The 23,076-nt window shown below is 36.3% G+C and overlaps 1 protein-coding gene across 7 annotated transcripts in view; it reads right to left on the reverse strand.

The window, feature by feature from the left end:
- The window catches only part of LOC127009395 (F-BAR domain only protein 2-like), a 53,877-nt gene that overhangs the window by 27,169 nt on the left and 3,632 nt on the right, over positions 1-23,076 (reverse strand). For 4 of the 7 annotated variants that reach the window (XM_050882478.1, XM_050882474.1, XM_050882483.1 and 1 more), the window contains exons 2-9: positions 22,433-22,524; positions 21,806-22,022; positions 19,209-19,310; positions 18,200-18,355; positions 17,643-17,838; positions 17,036-17,551; positions 12,439-12,648; positions 6,723-6,758 (exon numbers count right to left, since the gene is read on the reverse strand). In XM_050882478.1, coding sequence (XP_050738435.1) covers positions 6,723-6,758; positions 12,439-12,648; positions 17,036-17,551; positions 17,643-17,838; positions 18,200-18,355; positions 19,209-19,310; positions 21,806-22,022; positions 22,433-22,524 — 1,525 coding nt within the window. The remainder of the gene's footprint in view (positions 1-6,722; positions 6,759-12,438; positions 12,649-17,035; positions 17,552-17,642; positions 17,839-18,199; positions 18,356-19,208; positions 19,311-21,805; positions 22,023-22,432; positions 22,525-23,076) is intronic. The other 3 variants (XM_050882491.1, XM_050882477.1, XM_050882501.1) reach the window with 3 other exon arrangements.

A 23,076-nucleotide genomic window follows, 5' to 3' on the forward strand; every position in this document is an offset into this window, starting at 1 on the left:
ATACCGTATTTTGTGGCGTATAACGCGCACCCCAAACTTTAAGACAACAATTTTGAAAACAAAAAGTTCTTAAAATGCTCAGAAATATGTACAGGTTAAAGAACATTGACAATGTACAGTTTCCCGAAATTTATATATTTTTGGTGTAATCTTTACTGCTTGAATTGACAAGTGTCCTTGAGTAAAGCAATGAAAATGGCGGCCAGGCTGGTGTTGTGAGAAATACATCCCCGTAAACATACTGATGATGCACAGCTTCTGATATCATAATAAGCATATTATTCTCACCATCACTCGTAGGTTATGACAGACAACTAGGCAAGCCACAATTCACACGGTTCTGGTGACACACGGCATGCAGCCGTTTGTTGTTTGGGTGTAGTTGTGTGATTTTCAAACAATGCAAATGGCGGCCGGGCTGGTGCTGCGAGAAATATCTTCTCGTACATACTGATTATGTACAGCTTCTGAGATCATAATAAGCATATTATTCTCACAGTCACTCGTAGGTTATGACAGATAACTAGGCAAGACACTATTCACGCGGTTCTGGTGACACGCGGCATGCAGCTGTTTGTTGTGTGGGTGTGGTTGTGTGGTTTGTAAACAATGCAAATGGCAGCCGGGCGTGAAATAACTCCTCGTACAAGACTCATGATGTACAGTTTCTGAGATCATATTTACCCCATTATTCTCACTAATATTAATAATTAATAATGAACACATGGATATTTTTTTCTAATATGATTCTTTTATGTAGCTTGTACTGCTCCTTAGTCATACAATCGTAAGCCAGCTGTGACATCAAGATCAAGATCATACAAATGGCGCCCGAAGGGAAAACGGGATTACAGCAAGGCATGGGCGATCCTCCACCGATTTAATTTTTGTATAGTAGTTATTTGATCGCCCTGTATTCTATGGTAACATATTATAAGACAGCTATGGACTATGAAGGATCATTAACAATAATAAAGGTAAGTTTGCCATTGTTATTGGACAAGACGAAACACAGACCCTTAAAAACACACCAAAGAAGAAAAAAAACATTAAAAATTTGTACATTCGGTGTATAACACGCAGGGCTAAACTTTCAGGCATTTTTTATGTGAAAAAGGTGCACGTTATACATTCAGTGGAGAGAGAGAGAGAGAGAGAGAGAGAGAGAGAGAGAGAGAATATCCATATCACCGAGATATCCAATCAGGCACTCAGTCTCAGCCTCAATAGTCAGAGAAAGAAATGAGGGACAGCATGACCGCCTGGCTAGTATTGGTACCGGTACCGTACCGTATGGCTGGCACCGTTAGTACCGGTACTGATACCGTTACCTGCCCACCCCTATCATTGAGTAGCGTGGCAGTGTGAGTACCGTATTGTTGTTCAAGTGGCGCGCGGGAAGAACTGAGCTCAGCTGTGTGGCCGCGGCGCCGTGTGAGTCCAGTTGCGTGAGATATATGGTGGCCACTCTATAAAATATCGCGTATAAGTGGAAAAAACATGTAAATTAAACATTTATTTGGATTTTGGACCCCGCGCTATTTCAAAAACGTGTAAAACAAACTCGCGTAAATCGAGAGTTACCTGTAACAACAAAGACACACACACACACACACATCCACGCACACACCAGACTCATCATGAACTATGGCAGATGTTTCTCACAAACAAAAATGGCTTCGCCATTTCCTAGAGTTAGAACTTATTCGGTGAGTGGTTCACACAAACCAAACATACCCAACGGCAAGAAGAGAGCAGTGTTAAAGACAACTGCTCTCTTCTTGCCAAGAGCTAGGTTTGGTTCATGTGAGCCACTCACCAAATACATTCTAACACACTCAAGAAATGGTGATGTCATTTCTGTTTGTCAGAAACATCTGCAATGGTTCCTAATGAGTCTGGTGTGTGCGTGCGTGTGTGGGTGTGTGGTTGTTGTTATTCAATCCATGTGTTTATGTGGTTGAGTCAAGATGGGTTGGTTGGCCGCCCACGCGCAGTGGTGACAATGAGAACTGGCATGGAGGAACCACAGGCATGCCACACACACAATTGTTTCATCCTTCCATTTAACTGCAGCAACAAGTCCATAACTTGGGTAATAGCAGAACGGCCGTGAGAGCCCTTAATTTAGCAGATGACGCCATGTTGATACAGGGCAAGTGCTTTGTTTACGTTGTGGATGTGGATACAGGCAACTTACCTTGGCCGTGTGTGATGCACACCAGGAAAATTTGCAGTTGCTGGTTGCCCTAGGTGGCACCAACGTGGTGTGAAGAAAAAAGCCCAGTGTGACACCAACTTACGGATAACCGTGAACTCACTCTCAGTTGGGCGTATTGGCGTTGCCCGTAGCCCCAACAGTTGGACAAAAACGGCCATTGTGATACTGCCTTGAGGCAGTGAAGGCGATGATGTCATCGGACTCCCAGCAAATCACAAGCTTGTTTTCAGAACTGTCAGCCAACCTTAAGGCCTTCAACTGCAGCTTCAAAACGACCCGTTCTCTCTCTCTCTCTCTCTCGCCATAGCCACAGTGTTTGGAGGAAATCGTCCAGTGTGATACTACCTTTAAAGATAGTGTGTGATGCCGATGGTAAGTAGACGTGACCCGTACGTGTCAAAGCAGCGTGAAACTCGGGGTGATAATGCATGAAAGTCGGGATGGTAAGAATTTAGGACTAACTGCAATACTCATGGATTGCGAAACTCGGATAGCACGAAACTCGAGAGGGTATTGTACATATAAATAAAGAAAATAAAGGTAGAGATAGAACTTTCATTTGATGGACATTAAGTATAAAGAGAGAATGTGCTAAGACTGCAACACAATATCAATCAGTCAATCAATGGGGGCATACGCCGGGGGGCACATTGCCTCGCTCGCCCAACAATACCGAGTCCATGGGTCCCTCCAGGTGAGTCTCCATGCAGGCCCCATTCCCATCCTGAGTACCTCCTGGTACGATCTATCGATTTGCTTAAGCCACGAACTCCGTGGGTGTCCCCTTGGCCTCCTCCACTCAGGATTGTCTCTTACAAAGACAACCCGATGAGCAGGATCAGCTTCAGGGTAACATGCCACGTGCCCGAATAGCCGGAGTTGGCGTTGACAAACTATGCAATCAGTCTCATGGCGCAGTCGCCAATTTGACAAAAAGTCATTTCAGCGATATTCCATGATTCTGCGAAGCCATTTATTACCAAAGGCATCAATCCACCTTTCCAAGTCCCCATTTAGTGTCCATGTCTCACAGCCATAGAGTAAGACAGAGAGCACAAGGGACTTGAAGATCCAAATCTTTGTCCTTCTGCACAAGTATTGACAACGCCATATACTCGTGTTGAGCGAGTCCACAACCCCCTTCTTTACTGCAGCTCCCCGCTGATGTAAACAAAGCGTTCGGCTGTAGTACCACAGCTCCCATTCCCTCCCCACCTCATGCAAGGCTTTCTTACAAGAGCGCTCCTCCACACTTGCCAACAGTGTCTCCACTGGTAACAATGTCTGCTAGTTTCACTGTTTCACCTCTGTTTCAGGATCATATTCTGAGCCATACTCAACTTGACTCTCCTAATAACTCTTTACACTCTATCTCATAGTTATAATCTTTATCACTGGGATAATAACATTATCCTACTACATTAAATCATAGCTGTGGGCTTAGTACAAAAGTGACCATATATGACTGACACCAGACAACACCAAGCTCTCTGTTTCTATTTAAGTGCACTTCCTTTTTAATAATTTTCATCCTATCTTCTTTTTCTTGAAAACTTTCCAGCCAAATTCCATCAAATTAGCCATAGGTTTTTTCATGCAACCCCATACAGCCTATAAATGGTTTATGTAAAATCAACAAAATATGAATGTTCCTATCTAGTTGACTGACAGCACCTTGCCTTAAAAGCAAGATATTCAGGTACTGTATGGACCAACGAATACATATCTACAAGAATACTTAATGGCAGTAAAACATCTACTAAGTTAACTCTTCCAAAATGTTTCTTCAAGCAATCTTTGATGATTCACAACCCAAAAGATATCTTCAAGATTTTGCCTAATACCTATTTGTCTTTTAAAACAAAAGACACCTTCATGGCTTTACCTAATTCCTATTCAGCAGTTACACATTTCTGAAATCATATAGTGAAACCATTAAGAAATATATCCTGTTTTTTCAACAAATTGCACATGGTCGCACACATTGTACAATGGAATCACATGATTCAGGGACTAACACTTCTGTTTAGCTCACCTTGACTTTTGTACTATTCAAGTAGAAATAATTGAATGTTATCAAAGACAATAGTTAAAACTTGCTTTGAAAATAGGAATAATCTTTTGATTAAGGTGTATATGTAAATAATAATACTATATACCAAAACAATGTGTACGTGCATACATATATCATATATACCAATATTCACTTTTTCTGTAATAGGAATTATGCAACTCCATGCAGAAGTACCCTTTAGTATTGCTATATATTTTGGTTCACAGAAATTTATGTAAACCATGTTACTATTCATTACCTATATTGACCATACATAATATTAATGACATTAACCACACAATTTTACATAATGCTCACTGCTGAACTAAACAGCTTCTTATCTATGTAATGGAATCAAACTGACTGGTGAACAATGACAGTTACTAAAAACTTTTGGGAACAATAACTGAAATCTATAAATCAATGTCAGTGACTAGCATGCATTTCAAGAGCATAGGTATATAAATCAATAATAATAACTGGTAAAGTCTTAGCTCATGGAACTGTTTGCAAGTCTCATATCCTTTGCATTAAAGGGGTTGGTGCCAGTTAAGGCATGTGGCTGTAAAAAAATGTCCCCCTGCCTCCTTACAGTGATTTGATTAAGAGCTGCCATTAGGGGAGCAAGGTTGACACACACAAGCATGTATGGAGCCTTTCAAAGCCAGAACAAAAAATGGAAATGGGAAGACAAGCAAATCCTCTCATGAAAAAACAAACCACATACCATGCCACCAGTAATGTTATTTTCTGAGAGCTACAAATATCAGAAAACTTCACAAATATTTAATTGTTTGCAGCTTTGAAGGACTGAAATTTTAAGGATAAGTATTCATCAAGGAGTGGTGCTCACAGATTAGTAAAGCAAAGAATAAGTCATTTAAAAATAAAAATAAAAATTCTAAAAGGGAACAGATATCAATTTACAAATATAAATAATGATTTAGATAACAAATAGACGACTGGATAGGCAAACAGATACTGGACAAACAAAGATAAGTAAATAGCAACACATGTTATATATATGAAAATGAAAAAATTATAACACCCACATGAATATCTATAAAGAATATATATCCTACATACTGATTATTCATCACATTGCTGTTTCATTATTTTCATTAGCATGCAAGGAATGCATGATAAAATGTAAATCCTTGGAAAAATATAAACAAATAATAAATAAATAAATATAAAATAAATGAGCTCAATAATAAACTGTTAGCAACTGTGAATAAAAAAACTAATCCTGGAAAGAAAAAAAGTTTACAAGATTGAAATTATTCCCCAAAATTTTGTCTTTTACAACCTACTTTCAAATTTATATTTTATCAAATATTAATGATAACTATAGGCTGAAAAATAAATTATAATAACTGTTAGTAATTTTGAGGTTTTCAGTCACATGAGTTTTATCACAATATATAATTCAGTGTAGCCAATACCAGTCAAACACCAGGAATATTATTGTAATGCACACAGAGAATAAAAAGTATATGTACCACGTTAACTAAATACATGTAGTCTATAATTTATAAAAAGTTGCATAAAAACAACCCTTTAAATTTTAACCAAAGAACATGAAGAAAACATTTACACATAAGGTGATACATGATAGAGACACTGCTATCACAATCTTGAATATTAACTTTATATACTTGAGAATGTTCCAAGAAACAAGTTCAGATGTAGCAAGCAAGCAAAATTTCACAAGATTGCAGAATTTTCTTCTGCATGGGGAACTGACATAAAATCATTACCTTGACTAAATACACTTACTAAGAATTTTTCAAATACTAAACAAAGCTCTGCAATCACTTAGGATTTACTAGCAAACCACACTATGGACCTATTAGTGTGAAATATACTTCATTTTTTCTAAATGTCTTAAGTACTTACAAATTTACAGAATCATGGCAAGAGAATTTCAGAGTAACACTGAACATTACATACTGAAACCAAAGATTAGCAATTGCAATTTTACTAATACAGCAAAAACAAGAATCTTAAATCTTAAATTGTACTACTTATCTATAATTGATAGAAGTGTGTAAACTGTAAAGCTTGGTCCATAGGACTGACCTTGTGTCTGGGTAAGCTCTGTGGCAATCACGAGCAGCAACATAAGGTATAGGCATGATGAACGACAAGCAATGACCCAAAGGGGACATAAGTGTGTCCTCTGTACTACACAGGATGCCACATCTAAAAGCTTTTACTGGCAAGATTGGCACTTCTAATACCAGAGAAAATAGATGGCAAGAGATGCTGAAGAAAGCTGAAGGTCACTGCTCTGAGAATTTTCTGCTTGAAAAAAAATTCATTGTCACCAAATGACACCTTGATCAAAGGTATACTTTAGGTGACCTCAAGTAATCTCCAACAGTTGTTGCCACAATTCACATACAAATAAGCCTGTAAATTTTAGATAGCACGGGTTGTACCCACCAAAGGATAACACTGGTGTCCCTCCTGGTAACGTTACTGAAAGAAAAGACTGTGCTCAAGGTTATTGCCATTGAAGTATGGCCATGAACACATAGCTCAGCTGCTTTGCATCTACAATTGACAACTTTTCAATGAGTATCTATCAAGGTCACATGATTAAGTAATTTGTTATATGCAATTTTAAAGTCTACCTAAGACATGTGGATTTGTAAATATTTATCTAGCAAATATGAAAGGATCTTTCTGTACCTAGTACCATAGCAAACTTTGAACATTTCAAATTAAGCAATATTTAGAGTGAATAAACTGCCTCTGGATATCAAAGGGATTATGTATATCTATAATGAAGTATTAAAATATCATCCAGTATACTAGGGTCTCGTCACACGTGGGATGCAATTCATGAAAACCGTGCAATGTGTGAAGTCACGTAAAACATACACTGGTTTCAATATGAAAAGAGGGATGTGTTTCCCCAAGGTTTTAAACAGCCTACCACAGATTTTATTGACATTTTCATACCAAAATTTATAAAACAACATCAAGAGACCCTGTAGTTTGCAATCTCCATGGGATGAATGAGATTTAGCAGTGGTCACACTTGTATTATTATAATTATAGCACAAAATCGCCTTTTTTAAATAAAATTATTAGACAAAAAAATTGTTGAATTACAAACTTTTCAAATTGGCTATACTCAGAGAGTATGGTACCAATTAATTTTGATCTTAGCAACTTTTTAATGGTCTTTATGGTTGGCTGAGCCAGGTCGTTGTAAGATGCTGTGGCACACCACTTCCCTTGCCTGCCTCAGTTCTGATTCATTTCAAGCATTAATGATGCTTGCTCTTTTACTTTTTTTTTTGCAGGGTCAGTACATGAGGAAAAATGCTTGGAAGCTGTGAGGAACAAAAGCCTCACAAAGAAATGCTACAAAAAGCAGTGTAAAAATACTCATGCTGACAGAGCAAAACAGACTACAGTGTGGTCAAAGAGTGTAGCTGACACCTCTCAAGGGAGTCCTGCACCAAGATGATCTGCATTTTCCATGTATGCAAATTTTTGCTTCATTAACTGAATTTTGGTAGATATTACATCCACCACTTACAGTTGCTATATAGAGAGACCTTAGTGGCCTACTATTTTTTTTTTTTTGGGGGGGGGGGGGGGGGAGAATTCTTTTCTCTAAAAAAAGCAATGACAAAAAATTAAACATTTTTTTCCTTTTTTGCATGAATACACACATACAATGTGATCATGCATGTAATCATCTTCCCTGTTGCAGAACAAATTTGTCTATCTATGTACTTATCAATCTATCTTGTTCTATTTACTTATCTGAGTGCGACAGACAACTGATGTTCTGATACCACAGGGAACACTGCCTCACACATTACATCACTGTCTATTTACTAAGGCCTCTCACTATAAAGGTTGAATACATTTGAAAATCTTCAACTGAAGTAGCAATATTCAGAGTAATACTACTCACTCATATTTTGCCTCTAAATAATCTAATTTTCAACAGTTTGAAGGTACAACTACAGCTATGAAAACATCCATGAACAATACTCAGTATATTTGCCAAGACATATTAAGCTATGAAATGACCTTGATATATAATTTTGGAAGTCAATGAGACAATTTCTTTCTCAATGTCAGCTCTTTCAATACTTTCAGTCTCAAACAAACTTTGTTGAGCTATGTGTAATAAGTGAAGAAAGCTTAACCAAATGCCCAGTTTCAAAGTCAATCCACATAAAACTGCTCCAGTAGTTCAGGGTTACAACACAAAAAATAATGAAGAAAGAAGCAATAATCTCATTGATTAAATGAGTAGAAAATCACTATGATATAAACATTTACCCAAGGTGTAATCTTTGCTTCTGTCACAGATGTTTCAATATCTCAACCCTCCTCATACATTCACACATTCTTCAAAAAGTCATGCATCACAAATTCAATTGACATACCCTCTTATGCCTGTATGATTATTTGAAAGAGAAAAAGTGAGTGTGTGTATTGAGTGTATGTTCACATTATAATTCAAAGATTTGTATGTTGCCTTGCATCCTAAATACCATTCACAAAGTGATATGGATCTTAACTTTGATATTTCAGACATGTATATAACCACAGCATTTAATGAGGTCCTATCAGCTGACTAATGCATGAAGAATCCCTTTCATATGATGATGATAGAGCTATGGGAAGACAGTCGAGTTCACCATTTAATCATCAATGATATTTTTTTTCTTTTCTGAGTTCAGTTCAGCTTCCACTTGACTAACAAAACCCAATCATGTAAACCAGTCACACATCAATAATGGGTCAAAAACACTCTAATTAAAACCAGCCATACAGCAGTGTTGGATCATGATGTGAGCATAAGAATGAAGAGTAAGCCTAACCATGCAGTTGTTCCAAGCTCATCCTCATATAATACCATCAAATAATTTTGATTTTATGCAACCTTCAAAAACAATACCAAAAAATACAGAGCATTTACACCTTGGGCCTCAACAACTGTAATGCATATTTCTCAAGAAACTACTGGATCAGTTTAAAATGAGTGAAAGGCAAAGCAAGCTAAAGCAGGCCAGTGCTACATGATTATCCCACATCCATTCTATGTATTACTTCCCATATTTACCAAAACTAAGGTTTCTGATACAGTATTTTAATGCCATATCTGGAATGGCCAATAATTAATTATGATTTTCAACATAAAATTCAAATTATTCAAAAAATACCATCAAAAGGACTTGAATTTTCACCTTATGAAATTATATTCAAGATAAATATGTATATATATATATATATATATATATATATATATATATATATATATATATATATATATATATATATATATATATATATATATATATATATATATATATATATATATATATATATATATATATACACACACACACACACACACACACACACACAGTAAGAACTTGCTGACAACAATATCCAATAAAATATATTCGACAGTAACTGCAAGTTAAATACCAAGTTTCTACAGTAACGTTTGCATACTTTTGAAAAACAGTTATGTGAGAAGGAAGCGTCAGGACACAGTTTTTGTCTCTATCTGTGTCATCAGACTTTCACCCTGGTCATGGCAAAGGATAGTTATTGACAATGCCCCAGGAGTTTCTTCCATTTTTTACCATTTGAACCCCTTCAATTACTACTTTTTTTGCTTAAGTAATAAGAATCATCACTATATCAACACACGTAATACAAAATTCACCTTATTAGAATTAATATAGTGTTTGGTGTGATGATTATTTTGAGGACTGCCATAGCACACCTACCGTTCACCTCGTCCCCACACTGGCCCCTCTCACCTGGCTTACCCACTTCCATCAACACATCATCAAACTTGTCAAAGCCAACCCCCTATAGGTGCTGGCTATAGCAGCTAAAATATCACACAACAGTACATACAACACTTGAAACCATAGTAGGTGAAAACTCACCTATGAATGACCAGGTCGTGACCAAAAATGAGACAATAGGGATATTTCACTGATAATTGTTTTATCCAAAATGCATCATGTGTCGCTTGTCACTCGACTAATATATAAACACAGCAATTAGTATCCTGAGAATTCACTGAACTTGTCTGATCTGCATATTATGACCATTCTTGCAGGTTGGCCCTCATCCACTATGCATTTTTGGTACCACTCACTGCTGTGTTTACAAGTAGGTCAAGTCACTGATGTAGTTTGATGCATTGCTCATATCTCTTGCCCTTGGTCGTGGCCATGTCACCCACTAGTACAGAAATTCTCACACTGTCATTTAAAGTAGCGTGTATGCTGGTGAGTGGTAGTTACTTTACAACTAGTAATGTGTAAGGTTTGATGATTTGTTGACAGAAGTTAGTAAGCATGGCAAGAGGAGCCACTGAGGGACTCTGCAAGCAGTAGGTGTGCCATAGTAGCCTTAATATAAAAGCTTGAAGACACCCATTATTCTAAACACCTCATTAACGTTTTTAGAGTAAGTTTTTATATACTCTTATTAAATACATTAGGATTCTTATTATTTCATCAAAATAAGAAATGTAGTGATGGGATTGTTTCAAGGGGGATACTTGGGTGAAAGTCCTCAGGTAACAACCAATTAGCCCTTATATCATGCATTTAAATGTCACAGAAATAAAGCTCTCACTGATAACAGCATTTTTCACACACCAATTAGACATTCTTGGTGAGATATTACCAAGAGTATATATGTATGTATGTATGTATGTATATATATATATATATATATATATATATATATATATATATATATATATATATATATATATATATATATATATATATATATATATATATATATATACAGTAAACCTTCCCTAAATCAGACAAATTGGGCAGAGACCTTATCCAAAGTAGCTGAAAATCTGAATTAAAAAAACTTGTGTACCCAAGCAAAGCTGTTTCTGAGTTAACAGCAATTCTGATTAATTCTTACATAGGAGACCAAGACACCAGAAGGGAGCTGGAGTAGAGCAGGGCCATAAAATTATAAATTTATACCAGTCTGGAGTAGTCTTGTGCAAGAGAAGCGAAGGTGAAGTGGCGCAAGTAAGGGCAGCAGTTGCAAACAAAGCATGGAACAGAAAAGTGAGGCATGCCCTGCACATCAGGAAAGCTGATGTCAGGTAAATAAGTTATGAGTTGAATCTAGAGCAAACAAGTCTAAATTAATGTTGAATTTGAAAATTAATTTAACTATTCCCTGTGTCTATACAATTGAAAAACAAAATAAACCAATGAGCGGCAACATTCCTCCTGCTATACACAAAAGGTTCAGGGGGACCCCAAGAAGGACAGCCTTTGTTTTGGAATGACAAGGTCCAGACTCACGTCAAATTCTCAGCTACAAACCCTATTTTCAACTGATTTACAACATTCATCTTGACACTGTCTAAACATGCACCAAATATCCTGGATTTTGGTACAATTTACAGATATGTGTCAGGAGCCCTGAGTCTGATTTATGCAATATATGAAATATAGAGTGCCGATTTAAAGAGGGTCTACAGTGTGTGTGTGTGTGTGTGTGTGTGTGTGTAAATACCTATATATATATATATATATATATATATATATATATATATATATATATATATATATATATATATATATATATATATATATATATATATATATATATATATATATATATATATATATATATATATATATATATATATATATATATATATATATATATATATATATATATATATATATATATATATATATATATATATATATATATATATATATATATATATATATATATATATATATATATATATATATATATATATATATATATATATATATATATATATATATATATATATATATATATATATATATATATATATATATATATATATATATATATATATATATATATATATATATATATATGCATATGTATTTATATATAAAATCACAAACACATATAAACATGAGAGTTGAGAAGATTAAATGACTTATGAGAAATCTGCTGAATGCTGTGATTGAATTACGAACAATAGTGCAGATTAGTATGCATGCTGGGAAATTCCTAGATGGTGGTATATTGTTGTGGAAGCCAAATTAACCTTATCAAATCAAAAAAGCTAAATAAAATAAATCATGAAACCACAAAAGAAATTAGTAAGCCCTACACTTTGATGAGCGGAATACAGTGCGACCCAGGCTTGAATCATCTGTTGCTGTAGGGCTGGTTGGGGCACTAGTCACACGTGCTGGGGAAGCCTTAGCTGGAGATGGGGGCAGGCTCTCTGTGCCTCTTTCACCCACATCCCCATCCTGGCTATCTTCCCCCCCACCTGAGTCACAGCTGGGAGGAGCAGACCACTCGCGCTCACTGCGACCTGCAAGGTCATGTTAACCCAAACAAAAGGTAACATTAGTCAAGCCAGGGACGGTCATTTGCTGTAACCTTCAGCAGTGTGTTCTGCCCGGACTGATCTTGATCACTTAATGGTAAAAGATCACGACTAACACTTATGTACCCAAATTTTCCCCAGAATCATAGGTCAATCATAATAAAAAAAAATGACAATAACAAAACAAATATGTGTCAAATGCCTTCTTGATGCAAATCAATGAAATTATATGACTCTCTTTCAAGCTGATAATGTATCAGATATAAAGTATATAGGTTTTATGGTTTTACTTTCTAATAAACTATCCTTAGAGCCTTAATTTTACACACATTTGTGGCATAACTTTAAAGGATACATATTGGTCTCTTTAAAATGCCAAGAAATTCATCCTTCTGTGGGCAATTAAAGACTTTTTAGAAAAAAAAAACTACAGTAATTCTGAAGAAAGTTTGAAGATACTCATGTTGCTGACCCATAAATATCCTATCCTACAGACATATATCATGCCTGATGTACTTACTGGCGTGATTCAGTTGTACAATGTACATTTTATATTTATCATTGTGAAGTAAATACATTTACTAATTTTTAGCATCTTTCCATTTCAAAATTAACCTTCCATATCCTGGACATTTCTTTCTGAAACTTTTCTTCCATTCCCCAATGTTTAAAGACAGCTGCACAAAACCTGAATTTTTAAACTGATTTAAAAATCTACATCAGTGCTGTAAAGTTACAACACTATAATTACTATCTTCAACCATAGTGCCTCAAAATACAATGCCTTATTTTCTGACACTTCACCCATATTTTCTTCAAAATTCCAAAGCTTACAATGCCCCTTAACCCGGTAGCTGCGGCGATCATGTTTCTTAAAGACCCCTCTAAGCGAATTAATGAGAAAAAATCATCACTCACACAAACCATTATATTATATGTATCAATGCATTTGTGATCAAATGCATGAATATATATATATATATATATATATATATATATATATATATATATATATATATATATATATATATATATATATATATATATATATATATATTTTGGGGGGTTTATGTCATGGCAAGAATTTGGCCCGTCGTTGGTACGCGGTAAAGCCACATATTTGGCCCCTCGCTGCTACCAGGTTAAAAAACACTTATTTTGCTGCAGTTTTCTTCACTCAACATAGCAGATAAGCCTCTAACACATTGAGTTTTACCTTCTTTTTCAACTTATTTCTTTTAGCATCTTGCTCATGAGTACATGAGTAATAGCATGTTCTGCATAAGGCAAGGTGGGGCTCATATACACAAGCTGATTACAGATGTGTGTACAAATTTGTCAGAACAATTCCCATTCAGCCAACAGGTATTTGCTTATTAAGATAATGAATCCATTTAAAAGTCATCCACCCATATATTGGATTTTCAAATATTTATGAATTTTAGACAATTGCATCACAAGACTTTAGTGCCTTCTCAAGGACCATGAATGTTGCATAAAACTTTGTGATAGTTTCCTATGACCATCAGACAAAAAAAAAATATATGCACCCTCTTCCTTTTGCAAATGCACTTTTTTTATAATTCTAATTAGTTCAAACTGATTTCATCAAATTTTGAAGAAAAAAAAATAAACAGTCCATGCTAAACTACCCCCTAATGGCTACACTTATTTTCTATTGTTGTGACTTGCAATTTCACCTTTTACAGAATTCAAAGTTGTTTTCTTTTGCTATCATGATGACAAATCGTATGTCATAGATCCTCTTCATCAAAACTTTCTTTATGTGTTTCAAATTCACAATGCAATAAATGGCAGCAACTCTGGATGCCTTTTGAGGGTGCTGTTCTGGAGTCTTAACTTTTTCAGTACTGCAATCTGCATTTTCCCTTTCCCTAACTTAGTGATCATAAACTTGGGAAGATGCCAATTTCAATGACCAATCAGCGCAGTACAGACATTATTCTTAGTTAAATCTTACCAAGGCTAGAGTTAACAAAGCCTTGTCTGTTTAACTTACTGCAATACCTCGGTTTACGAGTTCCTTACTTTAGGAGTATTTTGATTTACAAGCAAAATAATTTTGCAAAAAATGCCTTGATTTACGAGTGGTGACATGGTGTATGAGCATCCTGTTTGCACAAGCTGAAGACGTGTGTGGGTTCCCTTTGACAGCCACAAGACGAGAGCACTCATTGTGGAAAAAGATGGGAATGGGGTCTCAGTTCGCGTCATAAACTCACAGAGGTTGCACCCGTGCGCTTGTGTCCGTTTACCTTTGTGCTCTAGTATGTGATCTTTGTGTTTTCAGCACTACAGTGTGTATTCGTTTTGGTTTACAAGTTTTTGGGTTTGCGAGCAAATTTCCGTAATAAATTACGGTAAGCTTATAAACCGAGGTATGACTGCATATCAAAATAACCAATATTGAGCTGCAACAAAAAAAATCTATCTTTAAAAAAATTACCATCAAGGTTAGATATAAACCATTATAGGTACAAGGAGATGTTATAAATTGAAAAGTACAGTGCTACTTGCTCCACAATTCAATCCATCTCCACCAGATTTTTTTCATCCAAAATTCAAGTTACCCCCTTAGTAATGAAAGCATTTTTCAAAATGTCATCATGTGCTGGATTTTCATGAGTAGTTTACATACGTGTACCATCAGCAAATACAAATATGCCACCCTCAATGAACTTCAAGGCTAAATATTATGACTGAAATGTTGAAGTTCTTCATGGGACTCTCCTTGTATGTGATGCAAAACATCTAGACTCCTTTTCTTTCTCTCAAGTTACAACTTAAAACAATCACTCAGTTTACAAAACCTGTCATTTATCTTTGCAGTATTAGCAAAGTTACGTTATAGTAAAACTGTTTGCAGCAACTCATGAGATTATTAAAATAAATAACTTTTTTTTAACTGCATAACTTTCCAAAACAATTCACTGTAAAGCCCTTGTATGCTGATTCCAAGTTAAAACACACTCCTAGGATGACCCAGTGGAACTGAAGCACATTTCATACAAATAGCAACTATTTCACTTCTTGGCATATCTATGTCAGTTAAACTTCTCTGGCCAACTTTCACTACAGAAACATTACAAAAAATGTCCCATTGCTGGCATTTCTTTAGCAGTGTCATTATTTGAATGTCTCCACAATTTGTGACAGGAATAATTTGAAAGATTATATATTTTTAATTCAGGTAAAAAAATTGTCAAGAAAAGAAATTCTAAAATGTGGGTATGATTAATGAATATGCTGAGATATAATGAAAAAAATGTAATATCAATTTGTGAGAAAATAAAGACAGCAAGTGGCAGTAAAATTATCACATGATTAGACAATTTTAGGCAACACAGTCTTAAGTAGTTTTGACGTCTGCTCCCTATATGCACCAACATGTGCTCAAAATATGAGTATGATGATATCCATGCTAGAAAGTCTACACGTCCAGTTCTGGATCTTCACATCTGGCTGCATTATTAGAGCAAATAGTTTGTTTGAGAAAAACAAAAACAAAGACTCTGGTCTAAAAGACTGGACTGTTGATCATGATGTAACACTCACATCATTTACAGATGGCCTTGATTTATGTCAAGGCTGGCTAAAACTAGTTTTAACATAATAAAAACTACTTTGGAAAGTGGTAATGGAAAGTGCAATTATTAGATACTATGCACCTATAATGTTTGGAAATGGAGTGGCATCAGTGTATTAAATGATGGTATTTCTGTACATTAACATGGTCATTATTCTATTAATTTCCTCGGAAACATGCAACCATTCAATACTGTTTGTTTGTGATCTGTAAACTGATGTTAAATGAGTGCCATTGGGTAAAAATATATTCAAATCTATTCAAAGGGTTACCTAATTATAGAAATTTTGGTACTGAGTGTGTGTGTGTGTGTGCGTGTGTGTTTGTGTGTGCGTGTGTGTGTGTGTGTGTGTGTGTGTGTGTGTGTGTGTGTGTACCCTTTTCCCTTTTCATGCATAAGGTATTAGTTGTTAATAATTACCGTTTCATAAACAGTTCAGTATATATATATGAAAATCATAAATTTGTTTCTTTCCTTGCTGTAATGCTGCACCAATAACTTCATCTGGAAAAAATGGATCTGTTTTGTGCTTATCCCTAAAAGGCACAACACTCATTCAGTTTAAACATGAATTCAAGTATTAACTTATGACATTTTCCTGCAGGTGGAAAAAAACATAATTAAAGGAAAATATTTTACACTGCATATTCTGACAGGGCAAGGGGAACAAACAATCCTATCTAGGTTCTAGAAAGTAATACCTTTAGAGTGCTACGTGATGCCACAGAGCCAGAAACACAAAGACACAAGGATCAGCCACATACCAGCAGCAGAAGTGGACGCCACAAACAGGTTGAGCAGAGAGGTGGTCCGACGGGACGGTTTGTTGTTGCTTGTGGCACAGGTGAAGTTGCCTTTAACAGAAGTATTTCCTGAAGATGAATTTGCTTTCAACTCAGGTGAGCTGCTGTGGTCCTGTGTGAAGCTGCTGAGGAATTTACTGCTACATGAAGAGGAAGAAGTATTTACAGTAACCCTGCTAGTGTTTCCCCCACTCTCTACTTGACTACCAGAATCTGCTGCAGAAGACGATGAAGATCGTGAGGTAACCCTGGACATGGAAAAAATTGAGGCACGCTCTCGCAACACCTTCATACCACTCTCCTTCCTACCAGGCTTTGTGACGACTACAGAACCTCCAGCTAGGACGCTTCCAGTAGAGCCTCCTCCACTGCCCCCTGTGTCTTCTACTGATGATTTGGACTGATCAACTGGTTCTGGCGACTGTTGTCCTGATACGGCTGACCCAAGGGATTCTGATTCCTCAAAAACCATAGCATCTGTAGAAAAAATATACAAATGTAATATAGCCAATGGATGAGATACTATATAACATAAATTACAAGCAAACCACTCAAATTGAAAACTTACTTGGTTTTTCTAACCCAGTATGCTTTGAAAGAGCAAACATATCCAACAGTTTCTCAACTGAGTACTTGGAATACTGATTCAGAAGATCTCGGTGAACTTGTCCCATAGCTTCATGATTACTCTGTAGCACATTGATGTAAGTCTGCACAAACTGCAACATTTGTGCTAAGTGTGCCTCTTCTACAGACTGAAATTTCTGGGAAGAATAAAATTATCATTATAATAATCAGCAAGTACTCATATAAAATTATTACATGGAGCTGGATTTCAATTGTAAAATTAAGTAAGTCACATTCCTACCTTACCACACATTATGAGTAGATCTGGTACACCTATCCCTCATATATTGCGACCAATTTTCTGAGACATTTTTTTGGAAAAAATTGTGTCTTATAAACCGTCAAATATGGTACTTTGTGATTTTGCACTTGGTGTCACCTATACTCTTGCAAAGAACAAGAATATAGGTATATACTGAAATTTGGGAGGATAGAATACATACCACATTCTTGCAAAGTACAAAGATATAATGAACTTTGAGAAGGCAGAATACATACCATACAAGATGTTGTCATTCTCTTCTCAAACTCCTCACGAATATTGTTGTACTTTTCCACAAGAGTGCGGTATTCATCGTGAGCTTTCTTCAGCTTGGCTTCAGCTTTTTCCACTTCTTTAGAGGATGCACCATCTCGACGCACTTTCTCTAAGTCCTAAAGGGAAAAAGAAAATATTTCATATCATTACTGGTGATCTCATGTCCCAAGGAAAAGTTGAAGTCATAAACAGCCATGTTGATATTCACCATTACCCAAAAGAGGGAATCACCATAAGAGGTTGTATGAGAGGAGGCAGCATGAGCTGCAAACAACTAATCCAAGTTAATTATGAAAAAGTACTAGAATCAGAATTATGTAGCTATGAGGCTGCCACCAAAGGATAGCTGCTTCATGTTGTCTTTTCACTACTTTCTTTCATATATCCTCTACAATAATGGAATAGGATCTGTCTAGGGTAGTGTCAGTATACATGTCTATTGTCTTAAATTCATTTTCTTCATGTATGCCTAAATGGTATACTTCTGAGACTATAGGTGGCATTACTTATGCAAGAATTGATAAAATGATTAGGGCAATGATATATTAAGTGAAAAATACAAGAGCAAGGAACACCACTCAACACTCTTATAATAAACGTTTTCTTTAGCTCATGTGAGAAAGAACACAATTCTGGGGCACAAGAGGTGTGACTTCCACTTCTTGTTGTTTGAGGTATGGTGCGTTGAGTGATGCATAAAATTTATGACCTTTTATATCAGAGTAAAGCAATAGTTAATGCTTCTTTTTTCTAATGTTCAGTTTTACTGATTTTCTTTTATTGTCTTTAACCCTTAAATACTATGATGGGCTAGGGTTCCTCGGAGAAAGAACACTGCCGGAACTGACGGCTGCTAGTGGCACCTTGCAAAAAAGAATAAGGCTGCAAGAGGGGCATCAACTAATAAATATCACATAAAGCAGCCTTAATTTTGAACGGTAGAGTATATCCTAAAATATTTCAACAAACCTGGCATCTCTGGCTGTATGTCTCCCTTGCTTTTTGAGCCAGACCACTTGTTGTTTGGATACTTTTCACAATTTCTTCTGTTTGACTCTCTTCGTCCTTCACCTGTGTGACGGAAAACAGGATAACAATTTCCATGAACATGTTTAGTACAAAAAAGAAAGAGAACACTGGGCAACAACAAATTTATCGTCTAAGTTTTTAGCTGATTTAGTACAATTTTGATGTGCTGAATCCAAAAATCACATTGGTTTTGCTCAATCAGGTCAACTTTTTTTTATCTAACGCCACGTTTCTTTACGCTTTTTTTACACATACGGGTGTTTTCTATTCATATGAGGCAACATTCTCTCTTTAAATAAACGAATTCTGAAGTGTTTACATGCGCCAATTTTTGACTAACTGGTATTTTTCTTTTGCAGGTGAATGAAATGGATTCGGCCAGAACATCTTGCAAAAATAAGCCCGATGTATTCTACTACATCTGCAGCAAATACACCATTGTTCCTAACAGGAATCCAGTCACAAGTTTCATAAAGCGTGCTTACCATGCTTATTTTGGTATGAAACTTGGTGACCAGGATAAAGCTTGGGCGCCACACATGGTATGCAAGACATGCGCCGAGTATCTGCGTCGTTGGACCAAGGGCAAGAAGAGTTCTCTTAAGTTTGGAATTCCAATGGTTTGGAGGGAGCAAACAAACCATGGCACTGACTGCTACTTCTGTGTTATTGATTTGACTGGGATCAACAGAAAGAACCGGAGCAGCCTCAAGTATCCTGATCTTGAATCAGCACGTCGTCCTGTAGCTCATTGTGATGAAATTCCAGTCCCTGTCTTTGGAGAATTTCCTGACATTAGTGATGAGGATTCCTCCAGTGTTGAAGAAAATGAAGAAGTGGTTCTTGACAATGATGCTCCACATCCTTATTCCCAAAGGAGCTAAATGATCTAGTTCGCGATCTTGGCTTGTCAAAGTCCTCTGCCGAACTGTTGGCATCTAGATTGAAGGAAAGAAAATTCCTCTCTGACAGTGCTCACATCACCTTCTACCGCAACAGACATCAAGAGTACCTCCGTTTTTTTCTCTGAAGAGAAGGACTTGGTGTACTGTACAGATATTGCGCAGCTTCTGCACAAGCTTGGAGTGCCACAGTACCAACCCAAAGATTGGAGACTGTTCATTGACAGCTGCAAGCAATCGCTGAAATGTGTTCTGCTGCACAACAGCAACCACTTTGCCTCTGTACCCCTCGCTCACTTGACCACACTGAAGGAGAAGTATGAAGCGGTGAAGTATGTGCTGGAGAAAATTTGTTATGATCAGCATGAGTGGTTGATTTGTGTTGACCTAAAGATGGTGAACTTTTTATTGGGACAACAGTTTGGGTTCACCAAGTACCTGTGCTTTCTGTGCATGTGGAATAGTAGGGACAAAGCATTACACAAAGAAGGGCTGGCCTGTACGGGAGGAATTGGTGCCCTGCAGAGCAAGGAACGTCATAAACAACCCTCTGGTGGACAGAGACTGGATATTCTTCCCACCACTGCACATCAAGCTCGGCTTGATCAAACAGTTCACCAAAGCTCTGGACAAGGATGGTGGCTGCTTCACTTACTTGTGCCCTGCTTTTCCAGGATTGACCTTGGAGAAACTGAAAGCTGGCATCTTTGACGGTCCTCAACTCCGTCAACTCATCAGAGGTCCAGAGTTTGAAAACTCAATGAACGAAGTGGAACTGGAAGCATGGAAGGCTTTTGTTCTTGTCGTGAAGAACTTTATTGGCAACAAGAAGGCCAGGAACTATGCAGAACTTGTCCCCAATATGCTAACTGCTTTCAGAAGCCTCAGATGCAACATGAGCATCAAAATGCATTACTTATTCTCACATATGGATCAGTTTCCTGAGAATCTGGGATCAATGAGTGACGAGCATGGGGAGAGATTCCATCAGGACATGAAAGAGATGGAGACCAGGTATCAGGGGCACTGGGATGCAGTCATGATGGCTGATTACTGTTGGACTCTGAAGAGAGACATCCCTACCGCTGAGCATTCTAGGAGTTCGAAGAAACGGAAGTTCATGCCCTGAATTTTGAACAATGATGACCTAATATCCAATTTACATGTACTTACCTTAATTAATGTCTACTATTCAATGTACACATGAATTTTTGTAACATTTAATTAATGAATTGTTAGAAAACAATTTTTTATCTTAAAACCTATTTCGGATGAGAAATATTAACAAAAATCAACCGAAAATGTCACAAAAATGTAATCAATTTAGTTATAAGATCAGATCTTTTTAGAAAAGACTTATCAGAGTGCCATTTTCGGATTCAGCAGTGCAAATTTGTCCTAAATCAGTTGAAAAAACTTACACAACTTACAAATTATTTTTTTTGGAACCCAGTGTATAATAGGTGCATAATGCTCAATAATAAAATTATGTTAATTCATAATTATAATAAACAATAAGAAGAAGGATTATTACTGGTGAATGAGTTTTGTACACACTGGATACAATGATTGAGCAAAATTAGATAGCTGTTACTTTACATCTCTTCTAAATGTAACACACTAGAGAACACTTACCCCTTTATGTTTTTTGTGCAGTTCATCATTATACTTGACTACCTCCTTGACTAAATCCTGAACACGCTGGACGGTCTGTAAGTGAATACTGGATAGCTTTTCTGATGACTGCCGTAAAACCCCAAATATAGGAGCATAAGTTCCCTTTTCAGTATTGGTGTTAGCTTTATTTGCTAACTTAACCAATGACTTGGAATAAGTCTCATCAATTGACCACCTGAAAATAAGTCAACATTAGCTCTCCCTTCTATGACAATGTTATAAAATAGAGAATATCATGTTATGAACCTCCAACATACACTCCATGAGAACAACTGTGAAAAATTTTGTGAAATGCACAGGACACACAGGCCATCTGACTACAAAGTACCTAAGCAAACACATCACTCTTTGCTCTTACTGCCAGTTCATACTTAACCCCATCATCTCCAGAGCTAAAAAAAAATTACTTTTACCTCTTTCATGCCATTGTGACTCTGCATACATGAAACGGTTAAAAATGTTCAATATGCCAAATTTACACTATTATTCCATTTTTTTTCTATTATTAATTGTTACTTTCATACCAGTAACCTAAGGTAAGTTCATACTGCACAATGTAACAGAATGCAGGCATAGCTTTCTTACCTTTCTTTGAAGAATTCTGCCAACTCTTTGCTAGCAGTTTGCCCCTGCTTCATATTTTGATACAAAACATTCCACCCATTGTGCTCTTCTCCCTGTCAAGAGGTAATAGGTAAAGTGATGTTACACACATATGTATGCACACACACACACACACACATAGATAGATAGATAGATAGATAGATAGAGAGAGAGAGAGAGAGAGAGAGAGAGAGAGAGAGAGAGAGAGAGAGAGATATATATATATATATATATATATATATATATATATCTATATATATATATATATTTTTTTGTATATATTTATATATATATATATATTGAGTGACAGAAAAATAGCATGAACATCAACTCTCAAAAATGACAGGGTTGAAATGGCAATGTTTACAAGATGTAGTAATAATGAACATCTATTGAGCTAGAAAGCTAGTAGGACCTACTGTATACCAAGGCTGATCATGAACAGAATCAATATAATCTATTTGACTGCTTCTATATACAGAATTTTTGTTAAAAAGAAAAAAGAATGTGGTGGATACATGAAGACCAGATTTTAGTGTCTTCAGTTATTGATTCCCACTTAATGAACCCTAAAAAATTCTACAACTTAAAATCACCAGCAGCCTCCTTCCACATAGCAGCTATCA

This window comes from Eriocheir sinensis, chromosome 4 (genome assembly GCF_024679095.1).
Source record: "Eriocheir sinensis breed Jianghai 21 chromosome 4, ASM2467909v1, whole genome shotgun sequence".
NCBI lineage: Eukaryota > Metazoa > Arthropoda > Malacostraca > Decapoda > Varunidae > Eriocheir > Eriocheir sinensis.